At 46.2% G+C, this 24,180-nt stretch overlaps 2 protein-coding genes across 2 annotated transcripts in view; one reads left to right on the top strand and one right to left on the bottom strand.

The window, feature by feature from the left end:
• Positions 1-24,180, bottom strand: part of LOC134984373 (oocyte zinc finger protein XlCOF7.1-like) — a gene marked incomplete at its 5' end in the record, with an annotated part of 102,522 nt that overhangs the window by 41,452 nt on the left and 36,890 nt on the right. The window lies entirely within an intron of this gene.
• Positions 1,000-24,180, top strand: part of LOC134984369 (oocyte zinc finger protein XlCOF6-like) — a 32,697-nt gene continuing 9,516 nt past the window's right edge. Inside the window, exons 1-5 of the mRNA XM_063949966.1 lie at positions 1,000-1,083; positions 3,040-3,071; positions 5,788-5,866; positions 5,985-6,082; positions 6,237-6,540. Coding sequence (XP_063806036.1) covers positions 5,833-5,866; positions 5,985-6,082; positions 6,237-6,540 — 436 coding nt within the window. The 5' untranslated portion in view covers positions 1,000-1,083; positions 3,040-3,071; positions 5,788-5,832. The remainder of the gene's footprint in view (positions 1,084-3,039; positions 3,072-5,787; positions 5,867-5,984; positions 6,083-6,236; positions 6,541-24,180) is intronic.

A 24,180-nucleotide genomic window follows, 5' to 3' on the forward strand; every position in this document is an offset into this window, starting at 1 on the left:
GTCTGCACCACCTGTATTATGGTAATGGCGGAGTCTGCGCCACATGTATTACTGTAACGGCGGGGTCTGCGCGACATGTATTACGGTAAATGCGGGATCTGCGCCACCTGTATTAAGATAACGGCGGGGTCTGCACCACCTGTATTACAGTAACGGTGGGGTCTGCACCACCTGTATTACAGTAACGGCGGGGTCTGCACCACCTGTATTACGGTAACGGCGGGGTCTGCGCCACCTGTATTATGGTAACGGCGGGGTCTGCTCCACCTGTATTACGGTAATGGCGGGGTCTGCGCCACCTGTATTACGGTAACGGCGGGGTCTGCTCCACCTGTATTACGGTAACGGCGGGGTGTGCGCCACCTGTATTACGGTAACAACGGGGTCTGCTCCACCTGTATTACGGTAACGACGGGGTCTGCGCTACCTGTATTATGGTAACGGTGGGGTCTGTGCCACCTGTATTATGGTAACGGCGGGGTCTGCGCCACCTGTATTACGGTAACGGCGGGGTCTGCGCCACCTGTATTACAGTAATAGGACACTAGAGTGTCAGCCACCTGTACAGGGATAATGCAGCACCAGAGGCTGCTCCAGCTGCACTATAACAAGGCACCAGAGGCTGCTCCCCCTGTAGTACAGAACCTGACACCAGAGCTGCTCAGCCTATAGAATAATAATAATAATATCATTACCTGCTGCCAGACACAGCAATGGCTGCTCTCTGCTCCTGCTGCCTTGTGGGAATGATAGAAGGAAGGCGGAGCTCAGACCAGGGGAAAATGGCCGCCGCTCCTGACGTCACTACACGGCCAGGGAACCTATTGCTGCTGCCGGACTGGACTACAAGAAAATGGCCGCTGGCCTCCTGCACTGAGGACATGTATGTTAATATTCATTTGCAGAGGGCGGGGCTGTTGGCAGGGTGAAGGAGGGGAGGGGCCAGTAACCAGTAAGCAGCCTGTGCCAATCATGCCCTACTTCCGGACTGTGCGTTCCAGCTTACTTCCGTATTGTGCGTTCCACATACAGGAAGTGAGTTTTCATCGACTGTTGCAGCCTCCCAGTGTCCGTGGAGATCAGGTAATGGCGTCTTACTATACAGGGGGAGCAGCCTGTGGTGTCCTGTTATTATTATACAGCGGGAGCAGCATGTGGTGTCCTGATATTATTACTGTACAGGGGGGCAGCCTGTGGTGTCCTGTTATTATTACTATACAGGGGGAGCAGCCTGTGGTGTCCTGATATTATTATTATACAGGGGAGCAGCCTGTGGTGTCCTGTTATTATTACTATACAGGGGGAGCAGCCTGTGGTGTCCTGGTATTATTACTATACAGGGGGGTAGCCTATGGTGTCCTGTTATTATTACTATACAGGGGGGTAGCCTGTGGTGTCCTAATATTATTATTATACAGGGGGAACAGCCTGTGGTGTCCTGGTATTATTACTATACAGGGGGGTAGCCTGTGGTGTCCTGTTGTTGTTATTATTATTATTATACAGGGGAAGCAGCCTGTGGTGTCCTGTTGTTGTTATTATTATTATTATTATACAGGGGGAGCAGCCTGTGGTGTCCTGTTGTTATTATTATACAGGGGGAGCAGCCTGTGGTGTCCTGTTATTATTACTATACAGGGGGAGCAGCCTGTGGTGTCCGGATATTATTATTATACAGGGGAGCAGCCTGTGGTGTCCTGTTATTATTACTATACAGGGGGGCAGCCTATGGTGTCCTGTTATTATTACTATACAGGGGGGCAGCCTATGGTGTCCTGTTATTATTACTATACAGGGGAGCAGCCTGTGGTGTCCTGTTATTATTACTATACAGGGGGGCAGCCTGTGGTGTCCTGTTATTATTACTATACAGGGGGGCAGCCTATGGTGTCCTGTTATTATTACTATACAGGGGGAGCAGCCTGTGGTGTCCTAATATTATTATTATACAGGGGGAACAGCCTGTGGTGTCCTGGTATTATTACTATACAGGGGGGTAGCCTGTGGTGTCCTGTTGTTATTATTATTATTATTATTATTATTATTATACAGGGGAAGCAGCCTGTGGTGTCCTGTTGTTGTTATTATTATTATTATTATACAGGGGGAGCAGCCTGTGGTGTCCTGTTGTTATTATTATACAGGGGGAGCAGCCTGTGGTGTCCTGTTATTATTACTATACAGGGGGAGCAGCCTGTGGTGTCCGGATATTATTATTATACAGGGGAGCAGCCTGTGGTGTCCTGTTATTATTACTATACAGGGGGGCAGCCTATGGTGTCCTGTTATTATTACTATACAGGGGGGCAGCCTATGGTGTCCTGTTATTATTACTATACAGGGGAGCAGCCTGTGGTGTCCTGTTATTATTACTATACAGGGGGGCAGCCTGTGGTGTCCTGTTATTATTACTATACAGGGGGGCAGCCTATGGTGTCCTGTTATTATTACTATACAGGGGGAGCAGCCTGTGGTGTCCTAATATTATTATTATACAGGGGGAACAGCCTGTGGTGTCCTGGTATTATTACTATACAGGGGGGTAGCCTGTGGTGTCCTGTTGTTATTATTATTATTATTATTATTATTATACAGGGGAAGCAGCCTGTGGTGTCCTGTTGTTGTTATTATTATTATTATACAGGGGGAGCAGCCTGTGGTGTCCTGTTGTTATTATTATACAGGGGGAGCAGCCTGTGGTGTCCTGTTATTATTACTATACAGGGGGAGCAGCCTCTGGTGTCCTGTTATTATTATTATTATACAGGGGGAGCAGCCTAAGGTGTCCTGTTGTTGTAGTTGTTATTATTATTATTATTATACAGTGACATCACATATCTATAGTAATGTAACTCCTCTTTTACCTGGGGGTACAGTGTATATGTGCAATGTGCCTCCACCCAAGCTATCTAGAGCCCAATACTCTAATCACTTAAGAAATACCCTACCCCTGTAGTGGTCGCCTATAACATTAGTATGTGATGTAAGCAGATAGGACTATGCACATTTACCTATCGTACCTTTCCTTTGTGATTTCAGGCTCTTCCACAGATACGGAGACAGTTCCACCCGTAAGTATACTAGTTTTAATATGTAAGAAGTTATAGGCCACCTTATACAGTTATATCATATAATACTCAAACCATGAACCGTTCTAATAATATACCCCACCTATACATAATAATATACCCCACCTATACATAATAATATACCCCACCTATACATAATAATATACTCCACCTATACATAATAATATACCCCACCTATACATAATAATATACCCCACCTATACATAATAATATACCCCACCTATACATAATAATATACCCCACCTATACATAATAATATACTCCACCTATACATAATAATATACTCCACCTATACATAATAATATACTCCACCTATACATAATAATATACCTCACCTATACATAATAATATACCCTACCTATACATAAGGTAATGCATGCAATACAGAACATACGATTCCATAAGAAAGTTGTGGGGCTGCGTTTGAAAAACCACCCGGGTTCTCTTACTATAATCGTGCACGGTTGGGGCCCTTTCGTGTCTGTGTATAAGAAGTACTCCGGGTTATATGGGTATCCACTTGGAGCAATTGTCCTCACGATTGTTGAGCAATCCCTACTTCACGGCAATGAATAACATGGTTTCCATGGAAGATCTAATTGTAGCGCTCCTAGACAACCTGAAACAGGAAGGTAGTACGTGGAGCTCTCCACCCTGGAATCCCTGACACCCGCGGTCTACTCGTTACATATAGTGGGGTGATGATCTGTGTTGCATGTCCCAGTATAAGCAGTGCCCCACTGTAGATCCGTGGCGGTGTCTCCAGAACATACAGAAGTCCCGGTTATTGGGACCTGTCTCTGATAGGCGAGGGGTACTTAGTCTCCCTAGTGTATTATTTCCAAGTTTAGGTGACCCTGCGCCCTCTCCGAGCTGCTTTCATCATTATACACCACCGCACTCTATGACTGCTACCCGGCTGGTCATCTAATGGATATGGAGTCTCTAGAGGTGATATTTATACTCCTCAGATCCACCGATGCTGCTGGTCCCTGTGCTACTGTGCTAGGTGTGGTACTTTAATAGTTAAAGGGTGATAGGGAAGTATGCAGATTAGCAGGATTTATATGGGGGCATCCTGCACTTACAATGATAGTGTGCCTCCACCAACAACCGGGCTCTTCCTGTCTTCCTGCGGGTTGGATGGGATGAGGGGCACAGCTCTGCCTCGGGGGGAGGGGGGGGGGACTGTCTGCTACTGCTGGACTCCTGGTAGCTGCTGCCCAAACTGCGATCTCCTTCCATGTACTAGCCTGTCCCGCCAGTGCTCCGCTTCCCAGCACTCTCCATGACAACCAGGCACCGGGACGTCCCTGCTCAGCGTCCACCAGGGGAAATTAACACAGCGCTTCTCACCCGCAGCGGGAGACATCCAATTCCTTTCCCCCACAGGGGCTCTCTCACTCGCAGGGAACCGCCTTCCTGTAAGCTCCCTCGTCTCAGCTGCCAGCCTTTTTCTCTCCCCTTAGTCAGCCCACCAACAAAACCGCCACTACACGCGCCCAGCCACCTCTCTCAGCACACGGGACCTCTGGAAGCTTCTCCATGATCTCCCCCGCGCACTGCGCGCTAACCAGAGTCCCCTCACCTTCAGCAGGCACAGAATAATAACATGCATAAACACTATACATTATTGGATCACTAGAAAGATCCAAGTTATCATCACATATATGGTATACATCAGTTGGCAGCATCTCTATTACCTTATAGATCTACACATTCATTAATTGATTTGCCCCCTCATAGTGACCCAAGGCCTTCAGATCACTAGAGTACTACAGTAATAATACAGGGACATGACTGGGGAGGTGAGGGGATCTGGGAGCGTCACAATAACATCACTTATATATATATAGTAATAATACAGGGACATGACTGGGGAGGTGAGGGGATCTGGGAGCGTCACAATATCGTCACCTATATCTATAGTAATAATACAGGGACATGACTGGGGAGGTGAGGGGATCTGGGAGCGTCACAGCGACATCACTTATATCTATAGTAATAATACAGGGACATGACTGGGAAGGTGAGGGGATCTGGGAGCGTCACAATAACGTCACTTCTATCTATAGTAATAATGCAGGGACGTAACTGGGGAGGTGAGGGGATCTGGGAGCATCACAGTGACATCACTTATATCTATAGTAATAATACAGGGACATGATTGGGGAGGTGAGGGGATCTGGGAGCGTCACAATAACGTCACTTATATCTATAGTAATAATACAGAGACATGACTGGGGTCTGAGGAGACTTGGGAGTACAGTAACACCAGGATATGTGTCTGGGTGATGACTGGAGAGATGACTGCTGGGAATGGGGCATTATACAGTAACACCAGGGGGCATGTCTGGGTGATGACTGGAGAGGTGACTGCTGGGAATGGGACATAATACAGTAACACCAGGGGATGTGTCTGGGTGATGACTGTATCACTGTGTGTGTCAGGTTCCTATAAGACAAAGCTGGCCAAACTAGTCCTCGAGATCTACCAACAGTTCACATTTTCCAGACCACCTAGCTGGTGCACAGGTGTAGTCATTACTAATTAAGATGTGCTGAATTCATTCCTAACTGACAATTCTACAAATCTCCAGGAGGCCTGGAAAACATGAACTGTTGGTAGATCTCGAAGACCGGTTTGACCAGCCCTGCTATAAGGTGTCAGGATGTCACTGTCTATGTCTCCATGCAGGAGGAGGAGTATATAGAGGAACACAGGGGTCTGTATGAGGACGTGATGATGGAGAATCACCTGCCCCTCACATCACTGGGTAAGAGGAGACTGTTCTGTATTGTACAGGGAAGAGCAGGTATGGGGGCCCCTATATACACACATCATCTGATAATCACATATATACATTGTACTCAGTCACTCTGTGTCTCCTACAGATGGGCCCAGTAACAGAGATACCCCAGAGAGATGTCCCCGTCCTCTGTATTCCCAGGATTGTACAGAGGAGAATCACAGGATCCCACAGGAGGATCAGGTAGGTGGGCTATGGGTTCTCCCCAATAAACCTAAGTGACTGTCACTATATGATCTGTAGAGGAGCTGTGTGTCTTATACACTGATATTATACTGTTTCACCTCAGTTTAATCAAACAGTATGCAAATGTCATTGTATTTTTTGGGTAATTTAGGTAGAACGTCTTTCTGGTATAAAGGCAGAAGATATAGAGGAAGAAGAAGAAACTTATGTGACTGATATGAAGACAGAAGATATAGAGGGAGAAGAAGAGACGTATGTGACTGATATAAAAGCAGAAGATATAGAGGGAGAAGAAGAGACGTATGTGACTGATATAAAGGCAGAAGATATAGAGGGAGAAGAAGAGACGTATGTGACTGATATAAAGGCAGAAGATCTAGAGGGAGAAGAAGAGATGTATGTGAGGGGTGATCAGCAGTGTAAGGAGGAGGAGATCCCTACAGATATCAGCACAGGTGAGTAATAAACACTTATTACAGAAAAGAGTCACATATTCTCCTTCCTCAGTCACTACAGCAATCTCTTATACTACACCCTCCTCTGTCAGTACAAACTAATGAGGAATATATATTTTCCCAGTGGGGGAGTCAGGAGCCATCAGCCCCTAGTATACTCCTGCTCGCCCCCTCACATCATGTCACTGTGTGTTACCAGCCCAGAGATCTGACCAGTCTCCTCCCCACACTCTCTGGTGAATCTCATACATCAGGAGCCATCAGCCCCTATTATACTCCTGCTCTCCCCCTCACATCATGTCACTGTGTGTTACCAGCCATGAGATCTGACCAGTCTCCTCCCCACACTCTCTGGTGTATCTCATACATCAGGAGCCATCAGCACCTATTATACTTCTGCTCTCCTCCTCACATCATGTCACTGTGTGTTACCAGCCCAGAGATCTGACCAGTCTCCTCCCCACACTCTCTGGTGTATCTCATACATCAGGACCCATTAGTCCCTATTATACTCCTGCTCTCCCCCTCACATCATGTCACTGTGTGTTACCAGCCCAGAGATCTGACCAGTCTCTTCCCCACACTCTCTGGTGTATCTCGTACATCAGGAGCCATCAGCCGCTATTATTCTCCTTCTCTCCCCCTCACATCATGTCACTGTGTGGTACCTATGTTTTCACCTGCAGGGTTCACAGTAGTATCCACAGGATATACATTGGGATATGAGGTATCGTCAGCGGATTGGCAGTAATGATCAAAAGGTTTCGGCCTCCCAGAATGCAACAGGCCAGTCTCCTATATCCCGCCTCCTGGCTCAGGGAATTCAGTTTTTTTGTTGGTGCGGCAGGAGCTGGACCACGATCTTTGGACTGCTGATTTTGGAATCCCTAAGCTCGTTATTAAATGTATTTTTGTAGTCTTAACTTTTTTGAGCGAGTTTTCTAAAAAGCGTCTTACACGCCACCTTAGAATGAGTCGCTCCAACAACTTCCCGCCCAGTCACGACAACGCTTACGCACGTGTTCAGTGCTGTTTCAGCGGGCACCTGTGTAGGATGTACTAGCAAGTCCAGCTGACGTTACCAGGCTGCGGCCGGAGAATGGGAAGAAGGTCAGGCATCACTTCTGCTTAGTGGGGGTGATGCGAGACACAGCCGCACTGTTCTCGGGGTGGGGACTACTGAACAGTCGCTGATGCGGCTGCCACCTCGGGTGCACCAGCACTAGGCCCCAGGGATCATAGGCTCCAGGGATTAGTGTGAGGCCGGGTTCCCTGGGGTTGATAGAAGAAAAAGATGTGTACATTTAATAGTAGCGCTCTCCAGTAACCATGTTAGATATCACCCATCAAAACATAAAGGTTGATTCACCGTATAACGAAGAAACAGGATCTCCTGTTGTCTTCTGGTCACATAAAATCAAGTGATCACAATAGAATATTCCTTTTTCTCTCAGGGGACTCAATAGTGGGCCCAGCTTATAATCTACAACAGAGAAAATATAAGCACCTCCTAATCCTTTAGCAAGGATAATTAGTGGAGGTACTTATAGCAAAAATATATAGTGTAGCAAGCCTTTTAAAAGGATCACATTTATTAGGTACAAAATGCACGTACAGAAAGACAAATTTAAAATAGCATATCAATCTCCATAAGGCACATCACCAACGTTGGAATATGTCCAGGGGATTCAAATGGCGTCAGGTGTCCAGTGAAACAGGCGAATGAGCTCCGGATGCCCACCACCACAACCATGCAGAGTTCACCCTGTAGTCAGTCGATGAGTGCAGGAGTCCAAATAGAATACAGCCACGCTTAACGCGTTTCGGACGGGATCCGTCCTTCGTCCTGGGGTTGATGTCAGCAGTGGGGAGTAAGACCCTCCCCTGGTCACCCCTCCCCCCGCTTCATGACCAGTTTCCTCTGAGTTACCCCTCATGAACTGATTTCCCGCTTCTGTCTGAGACGCTGTGTATCTAAAAGGACCGGTCGCAGTTTAGGCGGCTGTGTGACTGGTTCATGTGTGTTCAGTGTTGTGTTCACTGGGCATTGGTGTACACTATTTGCGTCTGGATCCCCTCAGCGTTCACTAAAGTACTGATCCATCCTGGAAGCGGGGGTGAAATCTCCCTGTATCCCACTCTCCTGAGCCAGGTGATACAGCACTAAGTCTCTACCTACCATTGGGTACGAGGAGTTAGATAAGTGCCTGATGCATATGAGTCTGTAAACTATTACTGCTGTTTCATTCACTGTGCGACTGAATACGTTAAATATCCTATACAAGGTAATGCAGTAATATGTTTCTCCTACATACTTGAAATGTATCTGTAGTTGATTATGTGATCATATTGCTTATAATACTAATTAATAACCTGTGACTGATTGCTAGTGTGATTGCTGACTTTACTATTTCTGTCAGTTTTTGGGTATATTTCAATCCTCAATGCTGGTGCAAAGCAGGGAAGTATCAGATTGTATGTTACTTTATAGCTTGTTAAAGTGATTTCAGTCACAAATTGTGTAGTTAACACAGTACAGGTGTGTGATTTGTTTACCATTGTGATCGGACGGTGCTTACGAAAGCCCTCACCGCCTTGCGTCCCGGCCCCAGTCACAGAATGGAGTTTAGGTCACACGGGACCTGGCCAAATAGGGGATTCCCGCTTACCATCAGTAACCGCCTGTTACTGATTCCACCCACTACGCAGTGTGCGGATTCTATGCAGCCACCACCAGACTCCTATTTAGTGGGGTCTGGAACCACTGCTCTGCTCTGTATGCGTCAACACGCTGTCTTACCACCCCTGTGTGGTATTGACGAATCTCCAATAGTTGCTTGACCAAGCACAGCACGGTAGCAGGTGGAAGGCGGAGCTTGGAGATGCTGGGTGTACCCTGGACAGCCGAAAAACGGACCTAACTTTCGCTTAGCCCTGCAAGTCACAAGATGAAGCAGTCGTCTTGAGGCAGAAGATGTTTTATTTACCCAGTCTTAAAAAAGACTGTTCCCTATTTGCTACCGGCAACTGCAATACAGCAAGTTGTTTACAGCAGAGTGAAAATGGTCTAATCCACCTCTGAAGCTCATAGGCCTCATCTTTTTATCTCAAACCAACATACAGTTCAACAGGGGGTAGTCCCACCCTGAGTCTTTTTAACCAATTGTTTTAGCTTTCACCAAAGCCTCCTGAATAATCCAAGGCAGGCACAGGCTCAAGTTTAACCCCTGTGGGCTTCTTTTGCACAGACATTATACAATATAGCTGAGTGGATAATGCCAGCTCCTATACTAGGGATAGGTTACCCTGTTAACCCTTACAAGAAAAACAGGCTGAAAGGCCTGTGGAAAATAAAGCACACAGACATGAAACAACATCCTCACAGTCTACACATGTTTCAGAAGGAGACACTTGGGAGGATGAGGATTCCTCACATTCTGGGTCTGCATACAGAGACGAGGATGAAGGTCCCATCTCAGTGGTTATACCTGAGCTAATTAGTTCTATGAAAGCCATTCTATCCTTATAGGAGGCAGCAGAGCCTTTGTTAAAATCCAATGCTCCTGTGTTTAAACATCCCAAAACAGTCAGAACTGAATTTCTGGGGTCAGAACAGCTGACGGAGATTATGCAAGAGGCTTGGGTAACACCCAGTAAGAAGTTTAGAATTCCAAAGAAATGGAATTCCCATTATCCTCTTCCAGCTGGGGACTGTTTAAAAAGGGAGGTGGCTCCCAAAATAGATACGCACGTCATTCGATTAGTGTGAAAATATACATTACTTCTGCCTTCAACATCATTATATGATGTTACGGATAGAAAAATAGATGTTTTTTTAAAAACCATTTTCTCCTTGTCTGGGGCAATTGTGAGACCAGCCATGGCTTCAGCCTGGATGGCAAAAGCAACGGCCGCTGGGCTGATGCATTGGCATCTAGAGAGCAAAAATCCCATTTTGCACATATTAAACAGGCGGCTATGTTTATGGAAGAAGCAGCCTTGGACATGGGTACTATTGCCTCTTAAGCATAAGCCTCAGCAGTAGCCGCTCGCATGTCGGTTTGGCTACGTACATGGAAGTCTGACTCAGAGTCCAAGGAGTTTCTAGAGTCTTTGCCCTTTACTGGAGATATTCTTTTTGGTAAAGAATTACAGTATATTGGAGTCAGAAGCAGACTCTAAGAAAGCGAAGTTTCCTTCTACTTACAAGTCTAAACCTAATTTTTCAGCTTTTCGGTTCTTTCGGACCCAAGGAAAAGCGAATGGAAAAGTTTACGGCAAACAGTCCCAATCAGACAAGTCTGCAAAGACTTAAAAGCACTGGGCTACCAGAAGGACCCCAGGGTGGGAGGCCAACTTCTTCATTTTGCACAGATCTAGCAGCAGTCCACCACAGATGCCTGGGAGCAAGAAGCATTATCTCACAGTTATGCGTTTGCCTTCAAGAAGCACCCTCCACAAAGGTTTTTTTGTACCAGCCCGTCTTCAGTAGAAACAAAGGCCAGGGTCTTACAAGAGGCAGCTCAGAGGTTGCTTCAGTCAGGGGTGATAATTCCAGTTCCTCCTGTGCAACAAGGACAAGGTTTCTATTCCAACCTGTTTCTAGTCCAGAAGCCAAATGGGTTGTTCCGGCCCATACTCAATATCAAGGTGCTGAACAAGTACATTTGGGTGCCTCCATTTCATATGGAGACTTTACCTTCCATTATTTTGGCCATGGAGCCGGAGGATTTTATGGTATCCCTTGATATCCAGGATGCTTACCTGCATGTTCCTATAGCACTGTCCCATCAGTGCTATCTCAGGTTTACCATCCTCGAGTAACACTTTCAGTTTCAGGCCCTACCATGTGGAATGGCCACAGCTCCAAAAGTGTTCACCAAAAATATGGTGGTAATGGCGGCTTACCTCCGTTGACAGGGGATAAGGATTTTTCCATACCTCGACGACTTATTAATTCTTGCACAATCTCAGGAATTGCTTCAGTGTCATCTGCAACAGAAAATAGCTTGTTTACAGAGACACGGTTGGCTCAAAAATTGGGAAAAGTCGTCCCTGGGTCCATCACAACGGATGATGCACTTAGGGGGCTGTATTGGATTCCAGTCTTCAGAGAGTGTTTTTACCTCTGAACAAAATATCTACAATACAGTTGAGGATTCAGGATCTGCTACAAAGTCAAAGGGTATTAATTTATGCAGCTATGTGTGTGAAGGGATCAATGGTGTCGACATTCAACATGGTGGAGTATGCTCAATTCCATTCAAGTCCTCCTAAATGTCTGATCCTTTCCAAATGAAATGGGTTACATCAGACAATAAAAACTCAAACTATGATCCTTCCTCTGGAAGTACGGATGTCATTAGCCTGGTGTCCCATCTGACCAAAGGGAGACCCTATTGGATCTCAGATTGGGAGGTGCTGATTACGGATGCAAGTTTTCAGGGCTGGGGAGCAGTGTCGTAAAAAGGTAGCTTCCAGGGGCTGTGGATCAAGGAAGAAAGTTGCCTGCCGATAAATATATTGGAACTTTGGGCCGTATATAAGGCACTCAATCAGGCAAAGGACTTCCTTCAGGGGAAACCGGTTCTAATTTGTTCGGATAATGCGTCAGCAGTAGCGTACCTCAATCATCCAGGAGGAACGCGCAGTCAAAAGGCAATGAAGGCGTTAAGCCACACATTAAGAAGGGCAGAACTTCATCATCCAGCGTTGTACGCAGTATTTGTTCCAGGCATCATAAACTGGGAAGCGGATTTTCTTAGTCGACACGCCATTCATGCAAGTGAATAGGCTTTACACCCCGAGGTCTTCCAGAGTCTGGTAGACAAGTGGGGGCTGCCTCAAGGCCTCTCGGCAGAATTTCAAAGTACCCGCATATGGGTCAAGAACAAAGGATCCCAAAGTGATCTTCATGGATGCTCTGTAAGATGGGACTTTCAGCTAGCTATGTGTTTCCACCAATCGCCCTGCTACCCGGGGTGATTCGGAAGGCTAAACAAGGAAAGGGCACCAGGATTCTAATAGCTCCGGCATGGCCCAGAAGACACTGGAACACAGATATACAGAGGCTATCAGTGGACACTCCGTGGCTACTGCATCAATGTCCAGATCTACTGTTGCAGGGTCCTTGTTGTCACAGGCATTGGGATTTTCTGTCTTTGACAGTGTGGTTCTTGAGACGTCCATCCTTAAAGCTAGAGGATTTTCTCAATAGGTAATTTAAACAATGCTTAGAACAAGGAAACCATCTTCTGCTTCTATTTATTACTGTGTGTGGCAAGAATATATCCAACTCTCTTTGTGCTCTATGGATTCCACAAGAGGGGATTGTCTGCAGACAAGCAAACGCTGGCGAGGTGGCTTCAAAATACTATCTCGGAAGGTTACTCTCGTGCTGATCTCCCTATATTCCAGCTAATGTCTCATTCTACTTGTATAGTAGGTCCATCTTCGGCAGCATGCCATGGTGCCTCAGCTGAACTGATATGTAAGGCAGCCACATGGTCTTCCATCGACATATTCATTAGGCATTATGCCTTTGATACCTTTGCCTCTCATTTGGGGCGAAGGATTTTCCTGTCCAATCAGGAGCGTCCCCTCCACTAAATTTGCTTTGGGACATTCCAATGTATATCCTGTGGATACTACTGTGGACCCTGCTGGAGAAATACGTAACTATGGTAGAGTTAGCATCGATAAGTATTTCTCCTAAGTCCACATTATCCACATGGATTCCAACCTGCCGCACCTGATTTAATGATTCTTACACCTACTAACCTCTTCCTTCTTGTACGGAAGGGTGTGCATGTGTGTTCTTCTTCTCGCCTCGTTAGGGCTCTCTATGATGCTCTTGCCTTGAGCTTTGGAAAATAACTGAATTGCCTGAACCAGGAGGTGGGGATATAGAAGACTGGCTCATTGCATTCTCGGAGGTCGAAAGCTTTTGATCGTTGGTGCCAATCCTCTGATGCTACCTCATATCCCAATGTATATCCTGTGGTTACTGTGGACTTAAGAGAAATAGAGTTATTGATGGTAAGTTTACTATAACTACGTATATTACATGCTATATTATATACACTATGGATGTGTATTATTGCATGGTGCGGCTGCTTGCTGGGGCACATGCTCAAGGTTCCTCATGCCACATGATACAAAGTTTAGGAAATATATGGCGCAGGCCCTGTCATGTATCCACATGCTCCTGTAACAGCCGGCCTCAGGGAATTGGCTAATGAACGGCTCCTGTTACTGAGTTGGCAGCATCTGAGTCTTGCTACCATCGCCTTAGGTATATAATACATTTATTGAGCTTGTGTACGGGAACCAGCATTCAGAGTCCTGCACATTCCCTGCTGATTACCTGTCCCCTGGCACTTGGATGACGGCCTTCTCTGGCTTCTGATCCATGGCCTTAAGGGCACACCATTGGTTCCTAATGGAAGTATCTTCAGGAGCGTTCACATCTATGTAGGAGGACAGTGCCTCTTGCAAAATTCTGGTGCCTTCAGCATCCATTAATATATAATCCTGCAATCTCCAAGGTGGTAAAGGAGGAGTAGCGGGAAAAGGCGACCAGGACCCTATCAGAGGGGTGTGATCAGACCATGAAATTGTTGTCGGTAGAAAAATTCAAGCGACCAGGTTCTGGGATACACTGTGATAAATATGGAGACTGGCACAGGACATATTATAAAGGATAATCATTTATTTCTCTAAGTTACAACAATGAGACCCTGCAAATAACAAGTTATACTCAGTTACAATAATAGCAAGAACAAATTAGAATACTCGTCTCTTATCGCAGATGTTTCATGATCTGTCCCAGATGATGGTCATCAATTAAGTAGTTTAAACAATATAGCTCAGTCGCCCTCAGGGTCCCTCCTTAATAACTCTGTCTGAATTTATTAAGCTGAGGTGGGTTTATAGAAGTCTGTATCCGCTGCAGACAGAACTAGCTTCACTCGGAACTAACCTGCTATGTGTAAGTCTCTAGACTTTATACCCTGCAAGGATACGCTAACATTGTCTTACCAGATATTACATTCAGGGTGTGTAATGCTGGGTGCAGTAGTCATTCAGTATAACGTAATTTATCTTATCCTGGACAACTGTCCCCTTTCACCTACTTATGAACACAATACCCCAAACATCTTACCAGACAGTTTCCATCTGAGATACTGATAATAGGAAGATATATTTATTATAATCAGCCAGCCTAAAAGCTGTGTATATTCTTCCCACTCACTATGTCCTTCACACTAGGTCAAAGATGAGAGACAGCTGTGGATCTATATATCTAACTGGTGTCTCAAGCACTAATCCTAATAAAATGTACATATATAGAGCAATGAGGTCATACATATACAAAATGGAGTTATACATGAACAAAATGGCATCTAAAAAATAGTTACAAATATCACCCCATACAGAAATATATCAATGTAAGGGATCAATTGTAACGACCTAGAAGAAGGTCTATTCTCTAATATGACCTGTGTACAGCAGAGTAATAAGTATAATCATGCACACCTAATAAAGGGAGCTATGAGGAAGCTGAGGAACGGGCGGCATTACTGGTCTGTTCATCAGTAGTGGAGGATCTATCAAGATGAGGGTCTGGAGAAAGAGTAGAATCTCCCATAAGTGCAATTTCTTGTAGCTTTTGAAAAAAAATATTTAAGAAATTGGGGCTGTCTGGCATGAGGGGCATAGAGAGAAGTAAGGGGGACATATTTATAATGAATCTTCCCAACTAGAATCCAATGGGGTATATGCAATTGCGGTCGAATTCCCGAAATTGTCGAATTTCGGGTCATTTTCGCCCCAAAAAAAAAATTCGCCTATGCAATTCAGTGCTTTCCGACCAAAAAACGGACTTTCAAAATTCGACTTTTTGAAATTCGAATTTTTGCAAATTCGACTTTTCTGCAATGATACAAGTGCTGCAATTCGACCAAAGCATATTCAATTCAAGTTTGGAAATTCGACAGCAGTGCTTTTAGACAGCAAATTCGTCATTTTCAATCCGCCACACTTTGGAGGGTGAAAACAATAAAAAAAAATTTAAACATGTTTTTTTTGGTGTTTTTTTTTTTTAGGAATAGCATATCTATTTATATTAGAAGGGATTAGGTACTTTTTTTTTTTTTTTTTGGAGGCACAAATATTATTTATATATTTTTTAAAATATAATTTTTGTATAATTTTTTTTTATTGCTGGAACGGTAAAATCCTTAAAAAAAATGGCGTGGGGTCCCCCCTCCAAAGCATAACCAGCCTCGGGCTCTTCAAGCTGGTCCTGGTTCTAAAAATGCGGGGAAAAAATTGACAGGGGATCCCCCGTATTTTTAAAACCAGCACCGGGCTCTGCGCCTGGTGCTGGTGCCAAAAATACGGGTGACAAAACGAGCAGGGGTCCCCCGTATTTTTCACACCAGCATCGGGCTCCACTAGCTGGACAGATAATGCCACAGCCGGGGGTCACTTTTATGCCGTGCCCTGCGGCCGTGGCATTAAATATCCAACTAGTCACCCCTGGCCGGGGTACCCTGGGGGAGTGGGGACCCCTTCAATCAAGGGGTCCCCCCCCAGCCACCCAAGGGCCAGGGGTGAAGCCCGAGGCTGTCCCCCCCCATCCAATGGGCTGCGGATGGGGGGGCTGATAGCCTTTTGTGATAATGAAAAGAATATTGTTTTTTCCAGCAGTACTACAATTCCCAGCAAGCCTCCCCCGCAAGATGGTACTTGGAGAACCACAAGTACCAGCATGCGGGAGAAAAACGGGCCCGCTGGTACCTGTAGTACTACTGGGGAAAAAATACCCAAATAAAAACAGGACACACACACCGTGACAGTACAACTTTATTTCATACGTCGACACACACATACTTACCTATGTTCACACGCCGACATCGGTCCTCTTCTCCATGTAGAATCCACGGATACCTGAAAAGAAAAGTACAATATACTCACCTCAGCCAGGGTCCAGAGATAAATCCACGGACTTGGCAAAATAACAAATCGCAAATACCCGACCACCGGACTGAAAGGGGTCCCATGCTGACACATGAGACCCCTTTCCACGAATGAGACCTGTCAGTGACAGCTGTCACACAAAGGTCTCTAAAGCCAATCAGGAAGCGCAACCTCGTTGCGCTCACCTGATTGGCTGTGCGCTGTCTGTGCTGTGACAGCGCACCGCACAGCCCCGTCCATTATATTCAATGGTGGGAACTTAGCGGCTAGCGGTGAGGTCACCCGCCGGTCAGCGGCTGACCGCGGGTAACCCCACCGCTGACGGCAAAGTTCCCACGATTGAAACTAATGGAGCGGCTTTGCGATGCGCTGTCACAGCACAGACAGCGCACAGCCAATCAGGTGAGCGCCACGGAAGTAGCGCTTCCTGATTGGCTGAAGGGACTTCAGTGACAGGAGTCAAGTGATGTCCCGGCATTCGGGAGAAAGGGGTCTGATGTGAAAGCATGGGACCCCTTTCAGTCAGGTATGGAGCGGGTGTTCGGTTTGTTTTTTTAACAAGTACGTGGATTTATATCTGGACGTGGATGTACCTCTGGACGCTGGAAGGTGAGTATAATTTTTTCACAGATACCCTCGGATCGTCGGAGACCGTGGCAGTCGGCGTGTCAACATAGGTAAGTATGTGTGTGTCGGTAGTGTGTAATAAAGTTTTACTATCAAGGTGTCTGTGTACTGTTTTTATTTGGGTATTTTTTTTCCAGTAGTACTACAGGTACCAGCGGGCCCGTTTTTCTCCCGCATGCTGGTACTTGTGGTTCTCCAAGTACCAGCTTGCGGGGGAGGCTTGCTGGGACTTGTAGTACTACTGGAAAAAACAATATATTTTTATTATCACAAAAGGCTATCAGCCCCCCCATCCGCAGCCCATTGGATGGGGGGACGACAGCCTCGGGCTTCACCCCTGGCCCTTGGGTGGCTGGGGGGGGAACCCCTTGATTGTAGGGGTCCCCACTCCCCCAGGGTACCCCGGCCAGGGGAGACTAGTTGGGTAGTTAATGCCACGGCCGCAGGGCACGGCATAAAAGTGACCCCCGGCTGTGGCATTATCTGTCCAGCTAGTGGAGCCCGATGCTGGTGTTAAAAATACGGGGGACCCCTACTCTTTTTGTCCCCCGTATTTTTGGAACCAGGATCAGGCGCAGAGCCCGGTGCTGGTTTTAAAAATACGGCGGATCCATGCCCAATTTTTCTCCGCATTTTTAGAACCAGGACCAGCTCGAAGAGCCCGAGGCTGGTTATGCTTTGGAGGGGGGACCCCACGCCATTTTTTTTTCCGGGTTTTTCCCGTTTTTTAAAATCGCGGCAAAATCCGCCAAATCAGCCGATTTTCGCCCGCGGGTCAGTCGAATCCGTTTTTCATTGAATATGGTGAATTCCGGCAGCCACCTGCCGGAATTCACCTGTCGAATTGAGTCGAATTAAAAAACGGCGAAAAATTGCCACGATTCGCCGTGAATTGCATATACCCCAATATCTACCATTGCAATCCACCCACTTGCTTTCCAGGTGAAAGGGGCAGGATCTATGGGAAAGGATGGCTACACCACAGGAGATAGAGCATGCTGGATAGTTATTGGTAAACTGAGGAGGAGAGTGCAATGGAACATGTGATTCCTGAATGGCTACCACCGCCGCCTTCTGGTCAGCTAAATATTTTAGTGCAAGACGTCTCTTACAAAGAAAATTAATACCTTTCTGCAGCAGGATGCATTGGTTTCCACAGGAAAACATTGGAGTGTAGAGTGGATCTTGATCCAGAGGCACCAACAGGCTAAAGTTTAAGGCTGTCCCAGGATGCATTGGTGCCTCCTCTATAAACCCCGCCTCCAGGCACTGGAGCTCAGTTTCGAGTTGGTGTCTTCAGCAGGTCACCTAACGGGGGCTGCACTGGCAGCCCAGGAAAGCTTTCTAAGAAGACCTTAAGGGCCGCATCGCTGATATGTCAGTGTGACATTCAGTGCTGCAGCTCCATCACCTCCCAAGTGGCGTCACATACTCCCGCAACTCAGTTCCCGGGTACTTGCGGCAGAGACGCTCCGGCTCTAGGCACACGGTTGCAGACGCTCTCCTGGTTCACGTGGCTGATACAGGAAGGAGGTAAGAGTGTTCCCTAGGCAGGAGACCGGTCGCGGCGTTGGCGTGGACACTGTCTCCGGACAGGAATCCCACTAGACCACTGGGGTGCCTGAGTACAGGGTGGGTGTAATAACACCCCATTTAATAAGACTCACAGTACTTAGGGTGGAAGTCCAGCATAGGGGAGTCAGTGCTTGACCTGTAGCCCCTCCACCGGCTCAGGGCACCATTTCTGAGCAGATTTTCCCGCCCTGGTGCTGCCTCACATTCCCCCTCACTCCTTGACTGAGACGCTGGGCGCCATCTTCTGAGCATAGCTGCGGCTGGTCTCCGGGACTGCAGGGCAAGGTCTGCCTTGTAGAGCTGACTGTATACAGCACTGTGACTGTACGGACACTTCAGTATTCTACATGTCTTTATACAGACAGCGTTAGTTAAGAAAAAGTGGACCTGTTACAGAATATATTGTACGAGTATTCTAATATATACCGCCGGCCTAGGACCGTGCTGTGATATATAATATTCTAGTTCAGTGCAGCGTTATTGTGGTAGTAATTTCTGCATTGCCTGTGACTGTGTGTGCCTGCATCTGCTGTGTGGTTTCACTTTCAGTGTTTCCCAGATACAACTGTCCCTATATTCCGTACTCTAAGTGGCTAGATACGTCTGGGTCATGTATATAGTTAGTGCGACACAGTATTTACCTATTACGTTTAATCTACTGTGTACTCGGTCACATACTAACGGCTTTATTCGCAGGTGTTGTACTTTGGCTTTATCGTACTAAACCGCTCTATTGTTGCATTTTGTGTACAATGTGTAACATGAAGGGCAGTAAGTCTGTGGAAGCTCCTGCATCATGCAGAGTATGCACCAAAGATTTACCGGAGGGGGAAGCTGTGTATGATGGTCTGTGTACTGTGTGTCATACATCTCCCTGCCAGTCTGCAGCTCCTGTAACCAATCAGGTGCCACCCTGGGCTGCGTTCACTAACCTACTGAGTACTCCGGTGGAACGCCTTACGCCCCCTATGGGACCACCTGTACCACTACAGCCACCTATGGTTAATCCGCCTTGTCTAACCAGCTGCAACAAATAAATGAGTCCTTTGTTAGACAGATATCCACCCCAGGTCACTCCTGTGCTTCCGGGTTATCTAAGCGGGCTACTTCCTCACAGTCCATATACCTCTCTGATGTTTCATCTGAAGAGGAGGGGGAACATATGGCCTTGTCAGACACTGAATGTGGTGTTACTGATGAGGATTCTCCCTTACAGGTTGATGTTCCGGCCTTAGTAGTTTCTATGAGGATTCCACTACTACAGCAAAAGAAACCGATATGTGTAAGCTGCAGAAAGTTGATAAAACTCTGTTACCCCATTCTGACCATTCAGTGGACATCAGACGGGAACCCTGGTCTACTCCAAAGAAGAAATTCCCTGTGTCTTTATACGGGCCTTGGCTCGATATCCTCTCCCTGCAGAGTTATGTAGCAAGTGGGAAAATCCTCCACCATTGGATTCTCATGTCACCCGTCTTGTGGTATCATCCACTCTGACTGTCACCACTGTCACCTCACTGAAGGAACTGACAAATTAGCGTGTGGAGGGATACCTGAAGTCTATTTACTCCCTCACAGGAGCTGTGCATAGGCCCACTATAGCTGCCTCCTGGGGTGCAAAAGGTATTGAAGAATGGGTTCAGGCATTAAAAGATGAGCTGCCTTAGGATATATCTGACAGTGCCAGACAATACCTGTCTCACATTACCACTGCTGCCTGTTACATTCAGGAGTACTGGCAGCCAAGGCATCGACGTCTGTCCTGGCTCACCATATTCTGTTTTTGAGGTCATCAAAGGTGGACCTAGACTCCAAAAAGACCTTAGAGGTACTCCCATTTAAGGGGGGACATTTTGTTTGGTAAAAACTCCCATTCAAGCTCCTGAATGATGTGACTAGGATAATTGGGCATCCACCACTATATTTGCCTGAATAAAATTGTATCTGAATTAGCAGCTGCTAAGACTGCTTTTCTTCCAAAAACTAATCTTTTCGGCCTCAAGGGAAAGCAAAAGGTCAGGCATAGCCGAGACAATCTCATGCTCCCAAAACCACCTAGCCCAAGGCCACACAATCCTGAGATGCCCATCAGCCTGCTTCAAAACATGACAAACCTGCTGCATGATGTGGCGGGCCTCCCCCTGGAGGATTACAGGGTGGGAGGCCGACTTCTACAGTTCACCCAGGTCTGGTGAAAGACCACTTCAGGCACATGGGATCCGTTAAAGGTGCAAGCTTTGTAAACGAGTGTCAGTTCTCTCCGTAGTACAGGAGTGGTTGTGCCGATACCTCAGTCCCAGAGAGGCAGATGTTGTTATTCGATCCTGTTTCTAGTTCCGAAACCCAATGGGTCATTCCGGCCTATGCTCAACCTCAAATCTCTGAACAAGTTTGTGAGAGTACCCAGGTTTCGTATGGAAACACTGCGCTCAATTGTACTGGCTATGGAACCTGGAGACTATATGGTATCCCTGGATATACAGGATGCATACCTGCATATACCGATTGCCAGGTCACACCAGCAGTTTCTGCGGTTTGCTATTGGCAACCTACACTTTCAATTCCAGGCTCAACCATTTGGATTGGCTACGGCTCCTCAGATTTTTACCATGGTCATGGCCGTGATAAGGTCACATCTTCGTTGCCAGGGGATCATAATCCTACCGTATCTGGACGATCTGCTGATTCTGGTAAATTCCCACTGGCAAACTTTCTGCAAGCCCATAGTTGGCTTATGTATTGGAAAAAGTCCTCGCTGTTCCCAGCTCATAGTGCACCAAGGGGCACTTCTGGATACACACAGTCAATGGGTGTTTCTGTCTCCAGATCAGATCAGATCTCAGATGATTGCTTTAACTCCGGAGGTTCGGTTGTCGCTGACCTGGTGGCTAGAGGATCAGCGATTAAGCAAGGGCCATCCCTTCTGGATCCCCGACTGGGTCATGCTGACAGCAGATGCCAGTCTGAGAGGATGGCGTGCGGTGTTGGAGCAACACTCGTTTCAGGGTCGCTGGACCAAGGAGGAGTCACTCCTCCCAATAAACATTCTGGAGTTGAAGGCAGTGTTCAATGCACTCTCTCGCCCTGCCTCTGGTACAGAACAGGCCTGTTCAGGTACGGTCAGACAACGCCACCATGGTGGCATTCATAAATCATGAAGGCAGCACTCAAAGCCGCATGGCAATGATGGAAGTGTCAAAAATCCTTTGTTGAGCGGAACGCCATCTGCCAGCCATATCGACAGTGTTCATTCCAGGTGTCCAAAACTGGGAAGCAGACTTCCTCAGTCGCCAGGACATACATGCCAGAGAGTGGAATCTTCATCCGGAAGTCTTTCAACTCCTAGTGGATAGATGGAGCCTACTGGACGTAGACCTCATGGCATCTCGACACAATCACACGGTACGGATCAAGGACCAGGGATCCTCAAGCAGCATTCGTGGACGCACTGGCAATTCCATGGAACTTTCGGCTGCCCTACGTGTTAACTACAGTGTCACTTTTGCCCAGGATACTACGACTATGGAAGTTCAAACAAGAAGGAGGACTACTACTTCTAGTCGCTCCAGCGTGGCCTCGAAGATATTGGTTCTCAGACCTGCTGGGTCTGTCAACAGAGAAACATAGAAACATAGAATTTGATGGCAGATAAGAACCACTTGGCCCATCTAGTCTGCCCTTCTGTTTTTTTGGGGTTTTTTTTACCATATTTTTATCTCAATCCTTATTTGATCCTTATTTCTTTGTAAGGAGATCCTTATGCCTATCCCATGCATGTTTAAATTGCTCTACTGTCTTAGCCTCTAACAGCTCTGATGGGAGGCTATTCCACTTGTCCACTACCCTCTCTGTGAAGTAATTTTTCTGCAAATTTCCCCTGAACCTCCCCCTCTCCAATCTCAGTGCATATCCTCGTGTTCTATTGCTTCTCTTCATTTGGAGAATGTTTCCCTCCTGGACTTTGTTAAAACCCTTGATGTATTTGAAAGTTTCTATCATTACCCCTCTTTCCCTTCTTTCCCTTCTCTGCTCCAAACTTTACATATTGAGAATTCTTAGCCTTTCTGGGTATGTTTTGTGATGTAGGCCATGCACCATTTTAGTTGCTCTTCTTTGTACAAGCTCTAATGTATTAATATCCTTTTGAAGATATGGCCTCCAGAATTGAAAACAGTATTCTAGATGAGGCCGTACCAATGACCTATACAGTGGCATTATTACTTCTTTCTGTTACTGTTTCCTCTCCCAATGCAACCAAGCATCTGACTAGCCTTTCTCATTGCTTTGTTACATTGCTTACCTGCCTTTATGTCACCTGAAATAGTGACTCCTAGATCCCTTTCCTCCTCAGCAGTTTCCAGTATAGTGCCCTTAATACTATATTTAGCCTTTGGATTTTTGAGACCCAAGTGCATGATTTTTAATTTTTCGGCATTAAACTGTAATTTCCACGATCTTGACCATTTCTGTAGTCTACCTAGATCCTCAATCATTTGTTTTACCCCACCTGGTGTGTCTGCCCTGTTGCATACCTTTGTGTCATCTGCAAAAAGGCATACTTTCTTTTTAATGCCATTTGCAATGTCGCCAATAAAGATATTAAAAAGCACTGGTCCAAGTACAGATCCCTGGGGTACTCCACTGGTAACATTTCCCTCCTGTGAATGCACTCCATTTACCACAACTCTCTGTTTTCTATCCTTCAACCAAGATCTTATCCATTAAATAATTCTAGTATCCAATCCCAAGCTTCCAAGTTTATTTAGCAGTCTGCAATATGGAACAGTGTTAACATCCTTATTAAAGTTTAGATAAGCTATATCCACGGCTTCACCTTTATCCATCACTTTAGTCACACAGTCAAAAAAGTCAATAAGATTTGTTTGACATGATCTCCCCCCAGTGAATCCATGCTGTTTGGGATCCTGTAAATTGCTGGATTTGAGATAATCTACAACTCTTTCTTTTTAGAGTGTTTCCATCAATTTCCCTACTACTGATGTAAGACTCACTGGTCTGTAGTTGTTTGCCTCCTCCTTGCTCTTGCTTAGACTTTTGTGCAGTGGGACTACGTTCGCTCTTTCCAGTCCTCAGGAATTACTCCTGTAGCTAATGACTGGTTGAATAATTCTCTCAATGATGCTACCAGCACCTCTTTAAGTTCTTTTAGTATCCTTGGATGCATCCCATCTGGCCCCATAGATTTGTCCACTTTCAGCTTTGAGAGTTCTGTTAGGACCTTCTCCTCTGTAAATGTACTTGTTTCATTTTCCTAAATATCACTGCAAGTTAACTGTGGCCCCTTCCCCTCTCTTTTAGTAGTAAATACTGAGCAAAAATAAGTATTAAGATGATCTGCTATTACATTGTCTCCCTCAACAAGACTCCCAGTGTCTGTCTTTAGTTTTATAATACCGCCTTTTGTTTTTCTCCTTTCACTTATATACCTAAATA

This window comes from Pseudophryne corroboree, assembly GCF_028390025.1.
Source record: "Pseudophryne corroboree isolate aPseCor3 chromosome 3 unlocalized genomic scaffold, aPseCor3.hap2 SUPER_3_unloc_5, whole genome shotgun sequence".
NCBI classification, from domain to species: domain Eukaryota; kingdom Metazoa; phylum Chordata; class Amphibia; order Anura; family Myobatrachidae; genus Pseudophryne; species Pseudophryne corroboree.